The sequence below is a fragment of the Schistocerca gregaria genome, chromosome 1 (assembly GCF_023897955.1).
Source record: "Schistocerca gregaria isolate iqSchGreg1 chromosome 1, iqSchGreg1.2, whole genome shotgun sequence".
Lineage (NCBI taxonomy): Eukaryota > Metazoa > Arthropoda > Insecta > Orthoptera > Acrididae > Schistocerca > Schistocerca gregaria.
In genome coordinates, this window is record NC_064920.1 from 1,179,752,879 (window position 1) to 1,179,775,220 (window position 22,342).

The following is a 22,342-nucleotide window of genomic DNA, read 5'->3' on the forward strand; positions in this document are numbered from 1 at the left end:
TTTTAGTTCAAAATTAAGAGTTTACCAATCTTTAATAACATATTCAAGACCCTACCAGTGATGACCAGGTCTCTTACAGTCTCTATAGTGTTTACAAATGGGCAGTTGGTATGGACACATGTGGAGCTTAATTGTACTTATCTAATCAGAGAGTAAAATTTCACATAGTATAGATGAAGTGATCATACATTGCTTCACACACACTTAAGTAGAAAAAGTCTCACAACAGTTACTATAGTCACAAATATTTACAAAATTTTAATGTCTATTGTTCATAATTAAATGAAGAAAGGGGCAACATAAATGGTTCCCAAGGCTGGGCTAAAAAGCAGACTACCAGCTGAAAACTAAGAGCAAAATTAACTGAATGACAGAAACCTAAGAACAGACTGCCTGAAAATGGTGTGAATGTTAGCCTTATAGAGACCTCTAGGATTTTACTGAATTTCGTTAAGTTGCAGTAGTTTACAAATCCTATAGACCACAAAGTTCATCTTTTATTGGCTATTGATTTTGTCATCATAGTTTGCTTGTATATTATTTATCATGTATATTATTTACATTACTTACACAGTTGGGAATCCTGGGTTTATGACCATATGATCCAACTTGGTCATTAAAACTTAAGTTATTCAGAGGTTATTAATTTTTAATTAAGGATCATTCCTTATAATACGGGAGTCAATAAATTCAGAAAAATCAGGTGGATCAAATGTATATCAAAAGAACCCAGAAATTTACATTAGGTTGGCTATAACTGGAATTGGAAATTTGCACTGGGTGAAATGTTTGTTTAACAATATGTTTTTAACTAATTACTTTTGAGTTAAAGTAAATACTTTACTGAAAAGAGTGGAAGTGGTCTTTCCTTCTGAGTTTTGAATATAAATCATCAGGAGTTGTGGCTAAAGGATTCCAGTACAACCAGTCACCATTGTTCTGCATATGCCTTTATCAAAGAGGGTGGAAGAGCAGACAGAGGTTCAGGGCAATCTCTTGCCCTTTGGATGAAAACTTGCCCCTAGAAGCTGGAAGAATCAATAACGATCTATGACACGAAGGTACAAAAGGCATTAAAGACACATAATGTATCAATGATATTGTGATCTGTAATTGAAAAAAAGTGTCATAATGATCTCTAAACTGGAAAAAATTCCAGTTTAGTTCTACATTCAGATCTTCAGCAAGGAACTATCTAGGGAGATTCAACCATGAGAAATATACTGAATAACCAATTAAAGAGTATGTTCTAAGAGTTGGAGCATGGAATGCCAGAAGTTTGAATGTGGTGAGGCAGTTAGAAAAATCTGAAAAGGGAAATGCATTTGAATTGATTACTTCTGTTCTAGACACTGAGCCATGCAAACAGCTATGAACTGCAACATGTAAGAGAAAAAAGCCGTTACAACTGTCAGTGCAGTGTTACCAATATAGATACAGTGGAAGTTAGTGCAACGAAAGGTAAAGAAGGTAAGGAGTTTTGGTTACATGAATATGGGGTAATATCAATAGCAGCATAAAATGGAGAGTTACTTTGAACAGTTTAGTGATTGCATTATTCTTTTTAGAGTTGACAGCTAGCCAGCACAAACAATACTAATCCAGTTATACATGTTGATACCACATGCTGAATATGAAAATATAAAGAATGTGATGATTCTAAATGGATAATTTAGTATATAAAGGTGGTTCAAGCACTGTAGTGGAGGAAGGAGCAGAAGGCAGTTTTACAGTAGAATATGGACTCAGTAGTAGATATGAGAGAGGAGAAAGACTAACTTAGTTTTGCAATAAATAGCGAAAATATTACTCAATACTCACAAGAGGGGAGCTACACTTGGTAAAGGCCAGGAAACATGGGTGGATTCCAGCTGTATTACATCACAGTCAGACAGAGATTCCAAAATGGGACATGGGATTGTATGGTATACCTGGGAGTAGATATAGACTCATATCACAATTTAGTAGTGATGATGGGTAGACTGATGTTTAATAGAATCATCTTTGAGAACCAATGTGGGAAGAAGTGGGGTACAGAAGAGCTGAGGAATGATGTGAAGCACATTTGAAGTTCTCTGTTACTGTAGGAAAGAGATAAAACTCCTGACTAGACTGATGACAGGCAATGAGAATTAAAAAAATAAAATAAAAAAAATTTAAAAATATCACCTACACGCAATGGGTATAGTGGAAGAAGACCCTAAATGTAGGATCTGTGATGAGGGTGAAGAAACTGCATCACACCTAATCTTCGAATGCATGGCATTGGAGAGCAAAAGATACAGAATCTTTGGGACAACAAGACCTGAAGAAATTGTGTCTAACAAAAAACTGGTAAAGGGACTCCTTGCACTATTTCAGGGCACTGTTTGACTTTACTAGATATACAGGGAGTGATACCGCACAATAAACTCAGTGGTGGGTTATACCTAAGCTGTTTTAGCTTGCCTGTTAAAATCAAATCAAATCAACCTCTTCAGATAAATGGATGGTTGCTTCATCACTGAACATCAGCTTGGAGGCAAAATGTTCTCTTTTTTCTGTCACCATTTTGTCAAGGCACTGCACTTGTAACACCAATTGGTGAGCACAATGCAAACTTGGTGAATTTATGGTCCAATTGATAAATAAATCATATTTTTATATGCAATAATTTGGAAAATATAGAACAGTGATAATGAATTAATCATTTAAAGTAGCCTGTACAATATATAGAAGAACTGAAAGGGGGCAGTAATAATGGAGATCAAGAATGAAGTGCTCGTATAAAAAATGATGTAAGACAGGGATGCAGTCTACTGTTCAGTCTGAACATTGAAGAAGAAATGACAGAAATTAAAGAAACATCAAGAAGTGGTACTAAAATTTGAGGTGACAGGATATCAATTATGAGATCTGCTGATCAGACTGCTGTCCTCAGTGAAAATGAGGAAGAATTGTAGCGCCCGTTGAATGGAATAAATAGTCTAATGAGCATACACTATCCATTCAGAATGAACTGAGGAATGACAAAGGTAATGAGTGGCACCAGAAATGAGATTGGTGGTAAACTTGACATCAAATTGGGGGACCACGAACTACAAAGGAATTCTACTGTCTTGGGAGTGGTTGACAAATTAAGCACAAGGAAGATACAGGGTGTTTCAAAAATGACCGGTATATTTGAAACGGCAATACAAACTAAACAAGCAGCGATAGAAATACACCGTTTGTTGCAATATGCTTGGGACAACAGTACATTTTCAGGCAGACAAACTTTTTAAATTACAGCAGTTACAATTGTCAACAACAGATGGCGCTGCGGTCTGGGAAACTCTATAGTACGATATTTTCCACATATCCACCATGCGTAGCAATAATATGGCATAGTCTCTGAATGAAATTACCCGAAACCTTTGACAACGTGTCTGGCAGAATGGCTTCACATGCAGATGAGATGTACCGCTTCAGCTGTTCAATTGTTTCTGTATTCTGGTGGTACACCTGGTCTTTCAAGTGTCCCCACAGAAAGAAGTTACAGGGGTTCATGTCTGGTGAATAGGGAGGCCAATCCACACCGCCTCCTGTATGTTTCAGATAGCCCAAAGCAATCACACGATCATTGAAATATTCATTCAGGAAATTAAAGACGTCGGCCATGCGATGTGGCCGGGCACCATCTTACATAAACCACGAGGTGTTCGCAGTGTCGTCTAAGGCAGTTTGTACCGCCACAAATTCACGAAGAATGTCCAGATAGCGTGATGCAGTAATCGTTTCGGATCTGAAAAATGGGCCAATGATTCCTTTGGAAGAAATGGCGGCCCAGACCAGTACTTTTTGAGGATGCAGGGACGATGGGACTGCAACATGGGGCTTTTCGGTTCCCCATATACGCGAGTTCTGTTTATTGACGAAGCCGTCCAGGTAAAAATAAGCTTCGTCAGTAAACCAAATGCTGCCCACATGCATATCGCCGTCATCAATCCTGTGCACTATATCGTTAGCGAATGTCTCTCGTGCAGCAATGGTAGCGGCGCTGAGGGGTTGCCGCGTTTGAATTTTGTATGGATAGAGGTGTAAACTCTGACGCATGAGACGATACGTGGACGTTGGCGTCATTTGGACCGCAGCTGCAACATGGCGAATGGAAACCCGAGGCCGCTGTTGGATCACCTGCTGCACTAGCTGCGCGTTGCCCTCTGTGGTTGCCATACGTGGTCGCCCTACCTTATCAGCACGTTCATCCGTCACGTTCCCAGTCCGTTGAAATTTTTCAAACAGATCCTTTATTGTATCGCTTTTCGGTCCTTTGGTTACATTAAACCTCCGTTGAAAACTTCGTCTTGTTGCAACAACACTGTGTTCTAGGCGGTGGAATTCCAACACCAGAAAAATCCTCTGTTCTAAGGAATAAACCATGTTGTCCACAGCACACTTGCACGTTGTGAACAGCACACACTTACAGTAGAAAGGCGACGTACAGAATGGCGCACCCACAGACTGCATTGTCTTCTATATCTTTCACATCACTTGCAGCACCATCTGTTGTTGAAAATTGTAACTACTGTAATTTTGAAAGTTTGTCCGCCTGAAAATGTACTGTTGTCCCAAGTATATTGCAACAAACGGTGTATTTCTATCACTGCTCGTTTAGTTTTTATTGCCGTTTCAAGTATACCGGTCATTTTTGAAACACCCTGTATAACAAGCAGACTATCATAGGCAAAGAGCATTTTCCTCACAAAAAGCCTGCTACTATCAAGTATTGGACTTAACTAAAGGAAGAAATTTCTGAGAATGTGCATTTGGGGTACAGCATTGTATGGAAGCCAGTCATGGTCTCTGGGAGAACTGGAAAACGAGAACTTTAGCATTTGAAATGTGGTGATAAAGAAGAATGTTGAAAATTGAATGGAAAGATAAGATAAGATATGAGGTTCTTCACAAAATCAGTGAGAAGAGGAACATGTCGAAAACACTGACAAGAAGAGGGGACAGGATGATAGTAAACTTGTTGATACTTTGGGGGATAAGTGTCATGGTACCTGAGGGGGCTGTAGAGGGAAAAAAATATACAGGAAGACAGAGATTGGATTAAATCCAACAAATAAACGAGGCCAAAAGAGTATCAAGAGAAACAAAAATACCATGCAAATTCTGAGTGTTGTGCAAACCATTTTTGAACTATTTATATTGAAATACTCTGTCAGTTTCACCTCTTGAATTTGGTGCCTGAAGAACTGGCCTTGTACTGTCTCCTTCTCCAGCAGTTGTAGAGGCAGTTACCCAGAACTCATACTGCTGAAGTTCTTTCAGCCCTCGCACTTCGTGTGTGTTTGAGGTAGCTCCTGTCTGATGTCGTACTGGCTGCAAAAGAGTATAAAAGTTTCCTGTCTCTCAAGATTCTCTGTTAGTGGACATACCTATGGGAAGCTGTGAGCCTTGAGGAAAAATTGGAATTTATATTCAATGAACAGATAACACACAAAATTAAGAGATACTCCAAAGAGGAAGCAAGGAAGTAAGTTTATGGAATACCCTTACCAGAATAAGTAACATGTCAGTAAGACACTGTGCTTCTGATAGTGGTTGACACAACACTTGAAGAGGTGAGTAGACAGAAAATATTGTACGTATGCACAAATATTAAAATATGCTAAACCAAAGGTGGATGATTGTGTGTTATCTATTATAAGATTAGAACAAGATAACAATTCACTTTACAGTTAATTTATTGTGAGCATTATAAAGCTAGAATGTGAGCAGATTAAGTGTCAAATACATTCTTAATCATTAATTCATTTGCGTATGATGCTCTGTAGATTTCAATACAAAACAAAGCAAAATGCATCAATGGCTGAAGTAAAAAGCAGATTAGCTTAAATTAACTTTTTGTTACATTAAATTCACAGTGAGGAGATCCTTCAGCAAGTAGAACATGTCAGAAAAACAAGAATAGACAGTAAATAATTACAAAGAAATGCAGGTATGCTAATGCACCTCTCACAGATCGCAAGTGAAATGGTCCTCATGGATGTAGAATAAGTCTATAAATTCTTAAAATTATTTTCATATAAAATGTAATATATAACTGTAATAAAATAGAATGCCATCAGCCATCCTTACGATGTTATTTATTATATGGCTACCAGTTTCAGTGCTTCAGCGCACCATTTTCAGGCCTTAACTGACAGTGAGTGGGGTTAATTCCAATCATACAGATGATTCATCAGTGGCCTACAGCTAAGACCTCTTAATGAACATGTTTCTGGACCAAAGTACTTGGCTTTAAATCTTTGTGGAGGTTATTCTTACTTCTAATATTGATTTCATGAACTAAGCTGTTTGTTAGAAAAAGAGATAGATATTTAATGATAAATTTGACTAAGGAATAAATTTACTGTGGAGCAATAAATAGTATAACAGGGGATGCCAGCAGTATAAACTGTTTCTGTTGTTAACACCAGACTCTTGATGTACTTGGATTTATTATTGGTGTGCATCATAAAGCAACACATCTATGCACAGGAAGTTACCAATTAATAAATTAATTATCTGGAAGTAACTAAATATGCACAATCAGATGATAAATAGAATTCCACAGGCATTCTAATAAGAAATACATTCTATGGGCTTTGTTCCACATCTCTCAAATGGTTCAAGATTGGCATCTTCAAACCACCAGTAGCTTCTGTAGCAATAATTGTTTATTTACAACTACTTTCAATCACGAGTATGATAATGGAAAGACTGGTTGGAATATAGATAGTGGAAAGGGTAAAGGTAACAAATTGGTGTACAGTTGAGGCACTGGGTAGTCAATAGTCTCATAAATAAGACTGAAAGCATTAAGAGGCACTGAGTGGTTGATAAGCTCGTAAATATGAGTGAAAGTATTACTAAGGGTTTGAATGACTTACTTCTTCAGAGGTAACTATACTCTGTTCATCATAAGGATAAACCTGATGTTAACATTATGCCATGTATTCTTCCACATTTGCTTGAATCTCACTGGATTTCATTTTACGTGGAGCAGAAACCAAGCTGTGACCAGTAAAGTCAAGTACAATCATAAGGTTACATTTTCTGCTTTGTTACATGCACATAGACTGAGCAATAATGTGGGACAACAGTTTTACCAGAGCAATAAACTTGGACACCACTGGCCAGCCAGTGGTCCAACTAACCTGCAATGATGTGAGCAGTTGCAGTTCAGACATAAAAAGAGATGAGCAAAGAAACAATATAGCGTCAGATGTCATTTAATTTTTAAAGAGAATGAAATAATATTCAGAGAAACTCCATCACTACCGTACACTTCTTAGCTGACCAGACGGAAAGCATAAAATGCACTTGTTCTCACCTGACATAGTATTCTAATTACGAACAAGAGTGATGAAAATTTCTAACTTAAATGAGGGCAATTTTTCTGAGTGAGCTGTGTGTAATGCAAAAGCATGCTGCAGGGAACTCACTGTACTGTTGAATACTGAAGCCACTGAAGGTATCAATTACAGTCAGTTGTCTGGTAATCTCTTAGCTCCTTCCTTATCCACATCCAAGAAATACACTCCTGGAAATTGAAATAAGAACACCGTGAATTCATTGTCCCAGGAAAGGGAAACTTTATTGACACATTCCTGGGGTCAGATACATCACATGATCACACTGACAGAACAACAGGCACATAGACACAGGCAACAGAGCATGCACAATGTCGGCACTAGTACAGTATATATAGCCACCTTTCGCAGCAACGCAGGCTGCTATTCTCCCATAGAGACGATCGTAGAGATGCTGGATGTAGTCCTGTGGAACGGCTTGCCATGCCATTTCCACCTGGCGCCTCAGTTGGACCAGCGTTCGTGCTGGACGTGCAGACCGCGTGAGACGACGCTTCATCCAGTCCCAAACATGCTCAATGGGGGACAGATAGGATATCTTGCTGGCCAGGGTAGTTGACTTACACCTTCTAGAGCTCGTTGGGTGGCACGGGATGCACGCGGATGTGCATTGTCCTGTTGGAACAGCAAGTTCCCTTGCCGGTCTAGGAATGGTAGAACGATGGGATTGATGACGGTTTGGATGTACCGTGCACTATTCAGTGTCCCCTCGACGATCACCAGAGGTGTACGGCCAGTGTAGGAGATCGCTCCCCACACCATGATGCCGGGTGTTGGCCCTGTGTGCCTCGGTCGTATGCAGTCCTGATTGTGGCGCTCACCTGCACGGCGCCAAACACGCATACGACCCTCATTGGCACCAAGGCAGAAGCGACTCTCATCGCTGAAGACGACACGTCTCCATTCGTCCCTCCATTCACACCTGTCGCGACACCACTGGAGGCGGGCTGCACGATGTTGGGGCGTAAGCGGAAGATGGCCTAACGGTGTGCGGGACCGTAGCCCAGCTTCATGGAGACGGTTGCGAATGGTCTTCGCCGATACCCCAGGAGCAACAGTGTCCCTAATTTGCTGGGAAGTGGCGGTGCGGTCCCCTACGGCACTGCGTAGGATCCTACGGTCTTGGCGTGCATCCGTGCGTCGCTGCGGTCCGGTCCCAGGTCGACGGGCATGTGCACCTTCCGCCGACCACTGGCGACAACATCGATGTACTGTGGAGACCTCATGCCCCACGTGTTGAGCAATTCGGCGGTACGTCCACCCGGCCTCCCGCATGCCCACTATACGCCCTCACTCAAAGTCCGTCAACTGCACATACGGTTCACGTCCACGCTGTCGCGGCATGCTACCAGTGTTAGAGACTGCGATTCAGCTCCATATGCCACGGCAAACTGGCTGACACTGACGGCGGCGGTGCCCAAATGCTGCGCAGCTAGCGCCATTCGATGGCCAACACCGCGGTTCCTGGTGTGTCCGCTGTGCCATGCGTGTGATCATTGCTTGTACAGCCCTCTCGCAGTGTCCGGAGCAAGTATGGTGGGTCTGACACACCGGTGTCAATGTGTTCTTTTTTCCATTTCCAGGAGTGTACGTTTCAGTTCTGGAAGTGTCACTACTACATTGATAACAAGCCTATCAACAACAAAAGCCAACCAGGAACAGCATTTTCTCTTCTTCTTTCATGATGAGGTGTTCTATATCCTGCCAGCATCTGGCATTGACTTGTGAAAAAGCTCTGTGCGTTAGTTCCGGTACGTCTGGCAGCTTAAGAGTCTTGTTACTTCTTGGGCCAAATCCTGCAACTTTGCTTCAGATCAGTTCTGTTGAGTTCATATTCTAATGAGATAGTACCAAATGAAAAAAATGCAGCATTTGAATGATGTGCTCAATGCTGCAAAAATTATTGTTTTTCATGTTTCTATGATACTTATCACCCTCTGTGTCTAAAATGTTGGACATAGTCCAAATAAAGAGGATTTGGTTCTTCATTTTTGCCTTAAAACATTAAATTGTTATGTTTTCTTAATTTAAGCAACTTTTACGGACAGTCTTTCATAAAACATTGATTTTTACGAATTTGTATTTGAAATGAAAACAGGAATTTTGTGTGCAATATGAAATTAGAAACAAGAAGAGGCGCATTATTCATAAAAAAAAGGATGACGAGTTTTATAATTACAAGATGCAATTATTTCAAATTGAGTGAGAAAAAAATGATACTGGGGAGATTTGAACCAAAGAATGGTTACCTGTATTTGAGTAACATTCCATTATATTACTGACTGTCCTACACGTATATTGTGGGCTTGTGTACCAACTGTGTTACATACAATTGGTGGGAAAATTTCAAGGCCGGTTATCCCTGTAAATTTATGAAAAACATTAAGAACAGCCTATTTCTTGGCCCTTTTTAACTTTATTCCACATGTGTTTTACTGTGGAACAGAAAGCAGCCTCAGCCATTTTCATACTGTGCATTAACAGCATGAGAATCAGAGCACAACAGTGCAGAGGATGTAGCTGTACACGATTTTTAAAATAAAAACTACGTAGCTTAAGTGTGATTAAGAAAAACATTGATGGCTGTTATTACATTGGAATATCTTAAAGTTTCATTTAATGTAACTTAGTAGTAATATATCTAATACATAAGTAGGACCTACTTACAATAGTGTAACAACACAAGTGTACATGTGCTATGGCTTCTGACCAATCATTCCTTTTGTGTTTGTTTACAACAGGTATATTCTTATGATGAACGGATTATATATGGTTTTGCTAGGTGGACTGAGCAATAAGAAAAAGGAGGCAGGGACCAGAAGGAAGAGTTGTAGAGAAGGCTAGCTGGGTGGGGAAGCAGTAAGTAGATAAACAGGAATGTGGCAATGGAGAGTTTGCTCTGGTGCAGACAGGGGGAGCTTCACGTGACATACAGTGACGTGAAGATGTGTATTGTTGGAAGAGGTAGATATAAAAGAGGAATGTGGAACTGTGGGAAAGAGAGTGCGAGTGTAGAATGAGAAAAAATGGGGATACAGGGATAGGGAGTGGAGATGAATGTGAGGCAGGGGCTAGAGGTAGCTAGAAAGATTGCAGGATTGAAACGTAATGTACTGAAAGGACAATTCCCAATCCAAACTATTGTAATGTAGAACATTATAGTGGCGTGATCAATGCCAGGAATAATTCATGTCTCAATACATGTCTCAAGCATATAAAACATATATTTCATAAACTACTTAATTTCACTTGGATACGACTCCATAACTGTTATTGAACTTAAGTAGTCTGGCAGCAACTCAGTTTTCAAAATATCATTATTTTATGTAACTCCTATTTTATAAAAAGTACCAGAAATCAGTTTGACATAATTTCCTGAAATAGCACTTCCAAATTAGTAATTTCAGAAACAACAGTTGCATAATGTCAGTTAGTAGAGTGAAATTCTACAAAAATATTAGCACTGGACACTGTGATGCTACTAAAAAAGAATTAATACTTCTATGATTTGATTGTATGAAAGAATCACTTTCTTCAATGAAACAACGGAAATTCCTGGCTGGAATGACAACAATGTAAGGAAAAGATAGATCATGTTAGGTTGCAGGCAGGCACAGTTAAAAGACACTTACACATAAGCTTTCAGCCACGGTCTCCATCAGAAAAAGAAAGAGAAACACACAGCATTCATTTACACAAGCAACTTGGACAGATTCTGGCCTAAGCTGGCAGAGTCAGTGGTCATGTGTGCGTTAGGTGTGCTTGCTTGTGTGAATAAATTGTGTGTGTTTCTCTTTCTTTTTATGATGAAAGCTGTTGCTAAAAGATTATGTGGAAGTGTCTTTCAACTGTGCCTGCTTGCAACTTAACATGTTATCTTTATGATACGTAGCAATCTATATTTAGTCACTTTACTAAATTTTATCTTAAAATGTACATTTGCAATATCATAATTTCCACAGAAACATACCTATACTTTCTTCAGAACCAAACTGTAAGTCCAAATTCTTACAAAATTGCAAATGTTAACTGCAAACATATTTGTTCAGTCATGTCAATAATGGGCAGTAGTAATTGTTTTGGCTCAGTGTCCCAGTGTCAGTTTGGCTCACTATGTCACAGTGTGCCAAGTTTGTCAAAACTGACACATTTTATGAGATTTTCCATTACTTAGTATCCAGTGAAGAAGGATAAAGAATCTGCTTATGTCATTTAATGGGATTTCAAGTTCCATTTTCCAACATGCGTGACGAATCAAAACAGTATTAACTGCTGTGAAGCACCTCTACCATAAGAACAAGACTAAGACAAGTAGCATTCTGCTATATGTAATTCTAATATTTTGTAGTTCACTTTGCAAACCAATTAGAAACCAATTACAAAATCAGCTTTTTCTCATCAGTAAATTGATATATTTTTGTAGCAGAATGTTACATTATGTAGTTAGGAGAAGCTGGTTGAGGAAAATGAGGAGGGGAGGGCGGGTGCAGGTATATGTCATGAGTTGTGAAAAGGCCATTGTAAACAAGCATGTTGCAATCATCAGCATATTCTATTAGTTGGCAGTGGCAAACTCTGCTCTTGGTCTCAGTTTGCCAGGGTAGACAGCTGGTTGGTAGCTATGCCCGCATATAACACTACGCAAAAGTTGCAAAGAGCTAGTGAATCATGTGATTGCTTTCACAACAGGCTCTGCCACTGATAGGACAGAATATGCCTAAGCATAGGTCATTGTGATGTCAACATAATATCAAAAAGACATTTCACCTGACATTATATGTACAAACGAGACATAAGAGCCAACTGTATTGAGCACCAGGGCTTTACAGGTACTTCAGTTCATTCATAATAGATGTAAAGACAAATTATAAGTGCTCAATATACAGTCTATAATAACATACACTAAAGAATAGGCACTCATAACTAGATCTTATATCTGACATCAGCAAAACGAAGTAACTGGAGAACCATAATGCATATTACATGGGGCTCTTAATTTTTCTTGTATGTCTGATGTCTACTGTCTACAATTATAATACTATGTTGACTTGGTGGTTTATGACTGAAACTAGTTATAAATAAAAAATTATAGCTATAGCATCTTTTGGGATGTTGAATATATCATTTATAAATAAGTAGAAAGAGCCTAATGCTCAGATTGCCATTATGATTCTATTAAATTTATGACTAATTACATAAAACCTACACTTATGCAATATTCAGTAATGTGGGAACAATGTCTTTCATATTCATTATGTGACAAATAATAAAAACAGAATCTGAAAGATTACCATCAATTCAGTAAAGTTGTAATCATCTATTACATCAAAATGAGACATGCGAACAGCTGACCTTCTGTGCTCCATGTTTCTCACTGTAGTAAATGGTGTATTGTGTAAGTACTCCATTTGGGTGTTCAGGTGGCAGCCATGAAACCAGAATGGAATCAGAAGTTAGGGAATGAGCTTTTATGGCTGCTGGCGGTCCAGGAACTAGAAAAGAAGAATGTAGATTTTCAGGTGGAACTTAAAATAACTGTGGCATGTTATAGGTCATTCCCTAGATTTTCTAACAGTAAACAGTATCTTTTATACAAGAAGTCTCATTCCGCAAATTACAAATTCCTCTACATCAAGACAACATTATTAACAAAAGTACTTGTCAAGACATAAGTTTTTGCCACAATTTTTGTTGTATTTTTGTCCTTTTTTGCGTTTTTATACCTTCCGCAGTATATTTAGTGATTATTATGTTGAAGGTTTAACTGTACACTGAAATTTCAGAGTTGCTATCTAAGTCTGACTCTTGTTTACACATTGATCTCATACTCATAATGAAGTGTGCATACCTTTGTGTATTTTCAAGTACACCTTCTGCTATGAACAGACACACTAGTGTCTTTTTTTCTTATTGTACAATTTAAGTTTTGGCACCTCTGCGTTGCAAATACCTCGAATTGTTTTGAATTTCTGTTGAATTATTCTGAATTTTTGTTGGTGTGATTTCAATCCAGTGCTTTGTTTACATACATACTTATGCTTGACATTTCTGGACTCATGATCACAGTGAACTCAGCACATTACCAGTGTTTACATTTTTGTAGAGTGCAATAAATGTAATGTGTCTCAGAAAATTCTTCAAGTTCCACGTATTTAGGATTTTTTCCCCTTTGCTATAAACAAGTTACTTGTTCATATGTGTAAACTGTGGGAGTTGCCATAGGAAGGTAATCAATGGGTTTCATTATGGGAGCTGCAGTAAATGGTTTCACTAGGGTGAGGCAGGAGGGGGTAGTGGAGAGAACTCTGGGGGAGGACACTGAGGTCCTTGGGACAACAAAATATGCACTAGGAACAGGTTAATAGAGCAGCAGGAAAGGAAGGTCTGTGCCCTTCAGGCACATCTATATCTACAGTCATACTCTGCAAAGGATTGTGAAGTGTATTGGAGAGGGAACATCCCTTTGTCCTAGTTACTGGGGCTTTTTCTCATTCCATTCACATATAGAGAGCTGGAGGAATGAGTGTTTAAACGCTTCTTCATGTGCTATAACTCATTCCATCTTGTCCTTCTTATCCCTATGGGAATGATATGTAGGGGGTCCTAGAATCATCATTTAAAGCTGGTTCTTGAAGATTTGTAAGTAGGCTTTCTTGGGATATTTTACATCTATCTTCAAGATTCTGCCAGTTCAGTTCCTTCACCGTTTCTGTGACTCTCTCCCAGGGGGCAAACAAACCTCTGACCATTCATGCTGCCATTCTATGTATATGTTCAATACTCCCTGTCAATCCTATTTGGTATGGGTCCTACACACTTGAGCAATATTCTAGGATGGGTTGCATGAGTCATTTGTAAACAGTCTCCTTCATAGACTTACTGCATTTCCCTAGGGTCCTACCAATACACGGAAGGCTGCTACCTGCTTTACCTATGAATGAGCCTACATGATAGTTCCACAATATTCCTAAAGAGTGTTAAACCCACGTATTTGTATGAATTGGCCACTTCAAGCTGTGACTCACTGACATTACTGTCGTAGCAGACTATGTGTTTTTAGTTTATGAGTGCACAATTTCATGTTTCTGAACATTTAAAGCAAGCTGCCAATCTTTGCACCATTGTGAAATCTTAACAAGATCTGACAATGTTTGTGCAGCTTCTTTCAGACTGTATTTCATTATAGATAACTGCATCATCTGCAAAAGTCTGAAGTTACTTTTAATATTGTCTCCAAGGTCATTAATATACATTATACAGAAAATGGACCCCACACACTTCCCTGGGACACACCTGAAGTTACTTCTGCATTTGTCAATGGCTCTCCATCCAAGATAGTTTGTTGTGTCCTCTCTACCAAAAAATCCTCAGTCCAGTCACAAATTTCTTTGGTACCCCAGGCAATCATACTTCTGATAATTTAGACTGAGCTAGGCGAGAGCCAGTGAGTGTAATGAAAGGCAGTGGTCAATGGGCTAGTTGGGAACTAGAAGCTGGTAGAAGGCTAGCAGGAGGAGGATGTGGACTGAAAGCTTTTTTTTTCCTTCATGTCCTCCAGCAACAGTTCATAGCTGCCAGAGGTGAGGGGATAGGAACCTCAGGATGGTGTAGGGTAGGAAATATACAGCAGACTCTGTCCATGAGTAGGAAGGAAACGAAAAGCTCAAATGTTAGAAAGAAGTGAGTAATGCTGTGAGGTAGCTGTCATGGCAGATGTATAGGCTTGTCAAGTATAGGAGAAGTTAGGAGAGGAATATCAGGTTACCAGAATTTTTAAGCTGACTGCTGGGCTGAATCAAGTAATTGAGAGTTTAAGGCCTTTTTTAAGGTTTTCACAAAATACGATTAGGTAGTGATAGGGGGTAGGGCAGGGAACAGTAAGGATAGAGACGCAGCATACAATACAGGTAATAGCTTGCCTAATTGGCAATACCACTGTGAGCATGACTGAACTGTTCTGTTGGCATGATCAGCCTTATCTTGGCAGTGCTGTACGGCGAGTCAAAGTAGAGTTAGAGATGGCAATGGTGGCTGCTGACCGGATCCACATTGCACTGGTACTGGTGGACACTACTGGGAGATGGAAGATTGACCATGCACTGACTGCACCTGAACACGACTAGGACCAGGTCCATAGTAAAGTTAACTAGAGAGAGCATAGCAGGTGGATAATGAGTCCACATGGTAAAATAACTGATGTCATGAGTAGGAGCACTAGACACTTCTTAGGATAAATCATGACAACAGGCTCTCCTCCCTTAAAAGTATTTCATCCAGTTTAGAACACACATATAAAAGATGATTAAACTCAAGCAAGCATTTGGAGCCAGCGGCTTCTTCTTCTGGCAGAAGGGGAAGAAAGAGGGTTGAAGGAAAAGAATTGGAGAGGTTTAGGAAAAGGGGTACATTTTGGAAAAGTCATCTGGAACCGTGGTTCAGGGGAGACTTACTGGACAAGACGAGAAGGAAAGACTGATTGTTGGGGACATCACTGGACGAGATCTGAAAACCAAAGAGCTTCAAGATAGAAGACAGGGCAATATGCAAGACAGAGATTACTGCAAAAGCATTGTGCAGGAGTTAATAAGAGTGAAAAGCTAAGTGCAATATATGTAACAGAAGTGGGAGGGGGACGACAAAAAATATACAGATCAGAAAATGAAAGATGTAGAAAATTAAAATGGAGTGAAGAAAAGAGTAATTACTGTGAAGAAAAGTTGAGACATCAAAATTCATGAAAATTAAGGCCAGGTGAGTGACAAGAATTAAGGACATGTTGTAGCAGTAGTTCCCCCCTATGGAGTTCTGAGAAACTGCTGTCTGGGGAAAGAATACAGACATAATGTGAGCTCAAAAAGTCACTGAGGACACAACTGTCATTTTGTAGTGCATGCTCTGCAACAGGATGTTTTCTGTTGCCAGTATACACCCTCTGCCTATGCCCACTCATCCTAAATGATAGCTTGGTGGTAGTCATGTTGATGTAAAAGGCCGAACAGTGTTTACATAACAGCTGGTATATTATGTGTCGTTCCACAGGTGGCTCTCCCTTTGATAGTATATGTTTTGTCAGTTACAGGGCTGGGGTAGTGTTGATAAAGGGTGCACAGGACAAGTCCTACAGCAGGGACAGTCACAGGGGTAGGAGCCATAGGGTAGCAAGAAAGCTGCACAGAGAGTACAGGGTCTGACAAGGATATTGTAGAGATTGGGATGGTGATGAAAAGCTATTCTAGTTGTTGGGGCAAAATCTCAGACAGAATGGATCTCATTTCAGGGCATGATTTTAGGAAGCCATAGCCTTGTTGAAGAAGTTGATTAGTACATTACAGATCAGGATAATACTGAGTGACAAGTAGTGTGCATCGAATTTTTTTTAAATTAATTAATTAATTATTTTTTTTTGGGGGGGGGGGGGGGGGATTAGCACAGCAGTACCAGGATTGGCTGCTTTTGAATTAGGCTGGTGGGATAATTACATCCAGTGAAGACTGAGGTGAGAATGGCAGTGTACTGCTCTAAAGCAACAGCATCCAACCAAAAACATTAGCCCTTAATGCCAAGGCTGTATGTGAGCGAATGTTTGAGATGGGAAGCATGGCAACTGTCAAAATGTAAGTACTGTTGTTTGTTAGTAAGTTTAATGTGGACAGAAGTCTGTAGTTGGCCTTTGGTGAGGATGAGATCAACATCATGGAAAGTGGCCTGGTATTCAGAATATGACCACACTTACTTACTTACTGTGTTGGACACACAAACCACAGTTGGTCTTTGGACTCACCAATCAGCCTCCTCCAGTGTCCTTGGTCAGGGTGTATACGGGAACAAGGAAAAAAAATTCCCGAATTTTTCCCGGATATCCCGTTTAAAAAATATGCTTTTTCCCAGGCGAAAATACACTTTTTCTGTGCTATGTGACAGTAGGTTTTCCGTAGATATTCCCTCAAAACTGTAAAACTTATCAATCCTTTGAATGGTTAACATTTTATACAGTTGCATAGGACTTCCCGGAAAAAAAAGTAAAGATAGGGAAGAGAAGTTTTGGAAAGACCTTTGATTTGCAGGAACATATAAGCTGCATATTTCATATTATGAAAGTATAAATCTGAATTGCACAAAACACAGCGTGATAGTTTTCGAACCACCGTTCGCAATACTATCTGGAGATTGTTAGAAATAGGTTCATATGTATAAAGCACTAAAAGAGCTTACATTACACCATAAAAGAAACAGGGCATCAGAAGATACTCCCAAGAGCATCAAAATTTCGTAAATCACACTAAAATGCATAATTAGGCTTTAAGTGCACATTGCTTTTCTCCAGATTCACAATGAAGTAGGTCCCAACTGATATTAAGCTTTTCAGTGTGGTTTTTTGGATGTAAATTGGGAGTACCAGTACTCTATGATCTCATTTTTGGTTCTTTGTTGTTGTTGTCTTCAGTCCTGAGACTGGTTTGATGCAGCTCTCCATGCTACTCTATCCTGTGCAAGCTTCTTCATCTCCCAGTACCTACTGCAGCCTACATCCTTCTGAATCTGTTTAGTGTATTCATCTCTTGGTCTCCCTCTACGATTTTTACCCTCCACGCTGCCCTACAATACTAAATTTGTGATCCCATGATGCCTCAGAACATGTCCTACCAACTGATCCCTTCTTCTAGTCAAGTTGTGCCACAAACTTCTCCCCAATACCTCTCTTCAATACCTCCCCATTAGTTATATGATCTATCCATCTAATCTTCAGCATTTTTCTGTAGCACCACATTTCGAAAGCTTCAATTCACTTCTTGTCCAAACTAGTTATTGTCCATGTTTCACTTCCATACATGGCTACGCTCCATACAAATACTTTCAGAAATGTCTTCCTGACACTTAGATCTATACTCGATGTTGACAAATTTCTCTTATTCAGAAACGCTTTTCTTGACATTGCCAGTCTACATTTGTACCCTCTCTACTTTGACCATCATCAGTTTTACTACTTTAAGTTTCGTATTTCCTAATCTAATACCCTCAGCATCACCCGACTTAATTCGACAACATTCCATTATCCTTGTTTTGCTTTTGTTGATGTTCATCTTATACCTTCCTTTCATGACACTGTCCATTCTGTTCAACTGCTCTTTGGTTCTTTATTATGGCATAATGCCATACATGGCAGATAATGATAATGTGCACTTGAAATTCAGTGAACAATTGGAACTAGCCAATACTATGGAATGAAAATAAAATGATTGCCTCTGCAGAAAGATTAATAAAGCCAAATTTCTTTAGCAAACTTGCAAAAATAACTTCATTGTTCTGCAAGGCAATTAATGTTTGACTGCTAATAACCTGGAAACAAAATAAAATCAGAAAATTGAACTAAAATATATTTTTGTCCTCCGTAATTAAGTGAATGTATTCTAATTCACTTGATAGCTCCCGCCACAGACATCCATTTTGTTTTCATTTGATGTGGGAGCTGTAAATGAAGAGAAGCAGCAAAATCACTCAACGCAAACACGGGTCATGTGGAGGCTAATGCCCTCCCCACTACAACTCAGACAATTCTGTGCTTGCGCAAATCTGGCAGCTAGGGCGCGCGAGAAAAATTTTTCTCGTTTGCATCTGGCTGCTTGCTGCTACTGCCGATGCAGCTAACAGCCACACTTCAAGTAGCAGAAAACAGGAGAAGGTACTGCTCATATGCAAGTCAACTGTGCATGTGCATCAGCCTGCTGGCAACTGGTCAAATGAACCTAATGTGAACAGTTGTAATATCATGCTCATAGCAAGCAGTTTATTGTTACGAAGAATTACGTAGTCTTCACCCTACAGCTTTGCCATATTTTTGCTATTTGCAGATGTTTGTGCACGCTCGGTGTTTTGTTGTTGTAAATTGCACATTTCCTTTGCCACTAAAGTTTTTTTTCCCCTCTCATTTATATTTTATTCTGCAGTGTCATTCTCCAGTAGCAGGATACAGTAACAGTCTTCACTAGAGAATCAATTCTTACCAGTCAAAATTACAAAAATTTAACTGAAAGCTAAAACAACGAAAAATTCCCAGAATTACGAAAAATTCCTGGTTTTTCCCGGTTTTCTCCCGGATGAAAAATTTCCTGGTTGTCCTGGGTCATATACACTCTGTTGGATCATATATTCTTCTTCAGACAGCCCCAGCATACTCATATCCTCTCTGACCTGATCAATCCATTGGAGTCATGATCTTCCCTGTGGTCCTTTGCCTCTAATATCTTCCTTCACTACCTGCCTGATGATCTGGCATTCTCGACACATTACATGTCCATACCACTTCAGTCTTCTTTCTTTGATCACTGCCATATTGTCCATCAACTTGTATAGCTCTTGCAATTCACAGTTCTGTCTTTTCCTCTATTCATCTGAATCCTTCACTGGCCCAAAAATCTGTCTGAGGATGGTATTCTCAAATGTCAGGAGTGACATTTGAAATGTTAAATTTAATTGGGAGAAGGTATTTAGAGATTCCCATTATTTTAACAGGTTAGCCTCACCATGAGCAAAGATGTCATCAATATATCCAAACCAAACCAGGGGCTGAAGACTTATGGATACTAAGAAAACCCCCTTGAAACGATCCATGAAAAGATTAGCATAGGAAAGAGCCATCCTGTTTCCCATGATCATACCCCTGTTTGTAAGTCCATGGCGTAATAAATAAATTTTAAAACTAGTTTAAGAGGAATATAAAAGATTTGCTTTATAAAATTCCAAAGAAATGAACAGTCTTCTTTAGCACTAAAAACTCACTTGACACCTTGTGTTTTACCATGGTGACTATGAATCCACTTTACCAGGGTTACTTTGGGAACCTGGCACCTTGTTGATTCTTATTTTTCCATTTAAAAGTTTTGTGGGGCACTGTTCTAAAACATGAAGACTATATTTTGTCAATTCACCTCATTTACTTTTGTGCACATAGAGCATTTTCACACTCACATGATCTCAATACTATCACACAAAAAAAAAAAAAAAAAAAACTCTGGCATATACGATAAAATCATTAGTTGGCATACAGACATTATCTTGCAATAATGACTCCCTTATTCCAACATTAGACTGTTACAGACAGCTCTAGCTGAATCCACTGGATCACATTTTTGCTGTGTTCATTAGGTGACATTCTTTAAAGAAGCGTTCGGCAACCTCACTCCAGTTCCACCAAGAATTTGCAAAATTTTATTTACTTGTCTATAAAAAGGTTAGTATAGGAGAGTAATTTCAGTTATTGCTCTAGTTGTCATTGTCAATGGCCAGTATGTGACATATTTAAGGCCAAGACAAAAAGAGTGGTTTCAAGCCAGTCAAACAAGTAGAAGTTATAGATCACTAAAAAAAGTTGAAAGAATGTCCTTCTAGAATTGATTAGTATTCAGACATATGTTCAGAGTACTGTACATTTATCCAGAAGTAAGAACTTTCAAACAGTAAACATAATAACTAAAATAAAAGAATTTTTGTCACCAATTTGTTGTTATTTAACATAAAATTTTTCTGAATCTTTTAGTCAATTTCACCTCAGAAACCAACTTCACCCCATTTGACATTATTCCAAAAGAAGTTCCAAGAGTGTGTAGTAATTTTTTAATGCAATAATATCCTAAAAATTCCCATGTAGTTCACATTTTTCTTGCAAGGCATCACATCTGTGACAGTTCAAAGAGCAAAACATCAAAATAGCTCCAAAGTGGTTCATATATTATTTTAAAATGGTGCTACCATAGCTCTTGTTTATTGTTGTCTACTTTCCTTCCATTCAGACTTGATACAGAAGTTTCAGCTCAAGCCAATACTTTGACAATGCAACAACAAACAATGCTACACACAATTATTGTTGGATTGGTAGTGTTAGGAGACAAAACACTAGTGGTGTGAATTGTTCCAACTAATGACTGCTAACACTTCAGAACTAGGGAAAGTTTACTGCATAATGTTCATAAACCTTGCTTGAAAGACAACACCTTAGCACCATCATTATATCTCAGTTACCAGTATGCTGTTACATTAAATGTAAATTATGGGAAATTTATAATAATCCTTTTACTCAAAAATTACATTTTAGGGTTATGAAAACCAGACAGAAAGGATCACAAGTGAATTGATGATAATAATCATTCTTGTCAGCACACAAAGTACTTAAATGAGGGTGAAGTGGAAAATAGTAATACCAGAAAAAGAATAATAGTTTCTTCATGCATGTAATAGCAAATCACACACATAGAATAACAGAATGTCTTGGGTGGAATACAAGTAAAAGGAGTAAAGATAATAACTCGCTTAGAGTTGAGCCTTTGAACAATCAAAATGTACACAAAAAAGACTGAAAATGTTGCATGGCTTTTGGACAAAGTCCTTCTTCTGAGTATGTGTACCCTATGTTAGTTACTTCCGAAAAAAGGAATTGTCCAAAAGTTTAGTAATGTTTTCAGTTTTGTTTAAGTTATGTGGCAAGTTACAACCTCTCCTTCTTCCATAATTATAAAACTACATTAGACACATTTGTCACTTATTAGAATACCAATAATATTATAATAAATATGTTACATAGGTTTTTATTACCATCTTGTTCAGTAATACAGAAGACTGATGTACTCAGAACACCATCACCAACATTTGTGTATGCCAACAGTCTCACCGAGTAATTTGTAAACTTTAGAAGGCCATGTAGATATGTTTCCAGGCTGGCTGTTCTCTTCACTTCACTGCCAGCTATCTGCAGAGCTGAAAGTATGAAAAAAATTATGATACCTACAACTTTCTTCATATGATTACAGTTTCACAATTTACTACAACGGCGAATGTTATGTCTCTTGTAGGTATACAGTGATAACTTTCTATAAATGTATTAACAGTATTGATAACATTAATCAACGTTTATAATGATTTTTGTCTGATAATTGTACTATAACTAAATCTTTGGACAGCAAGCT

The 22,342-nt window shown here is 38.8% G+C and overlaps 1 protein-coding gene across 1 annotated transcript in view; it reads right to left on the reverse strand.

The window, feature by feature from the left end:
• LOC126297629 (Down syndrome cell adhesion molecule-like protein Dscam2) overlaps positions 1 to 22,342 on the reverse strand; it is a 340,086-nt gene that overhangs the window by 132,674 nt on the left and 185,070 nt on the right. Inside the window, exons 18-20 of the mRNA XM_049988691.1 lie at positions 21,972 to 22,133; positions 12,738 to 12,877; positions 5,199 to 5,349 (exon numbers count right to left, since the gene is read on the reverse strand). Coding sequence (XP_049844648.1) covers positions 5,199 to 5,349; positions 12,738 to 12,877; positions 21,972 to 22,133 — 453 coding nt within the window. The remainder of the gene's footprint in view (positions 1 to 5,198; positions 5,350 to 12,737; positions 12,878 to 21,971; positions 22,134 to 22,342) is intronic.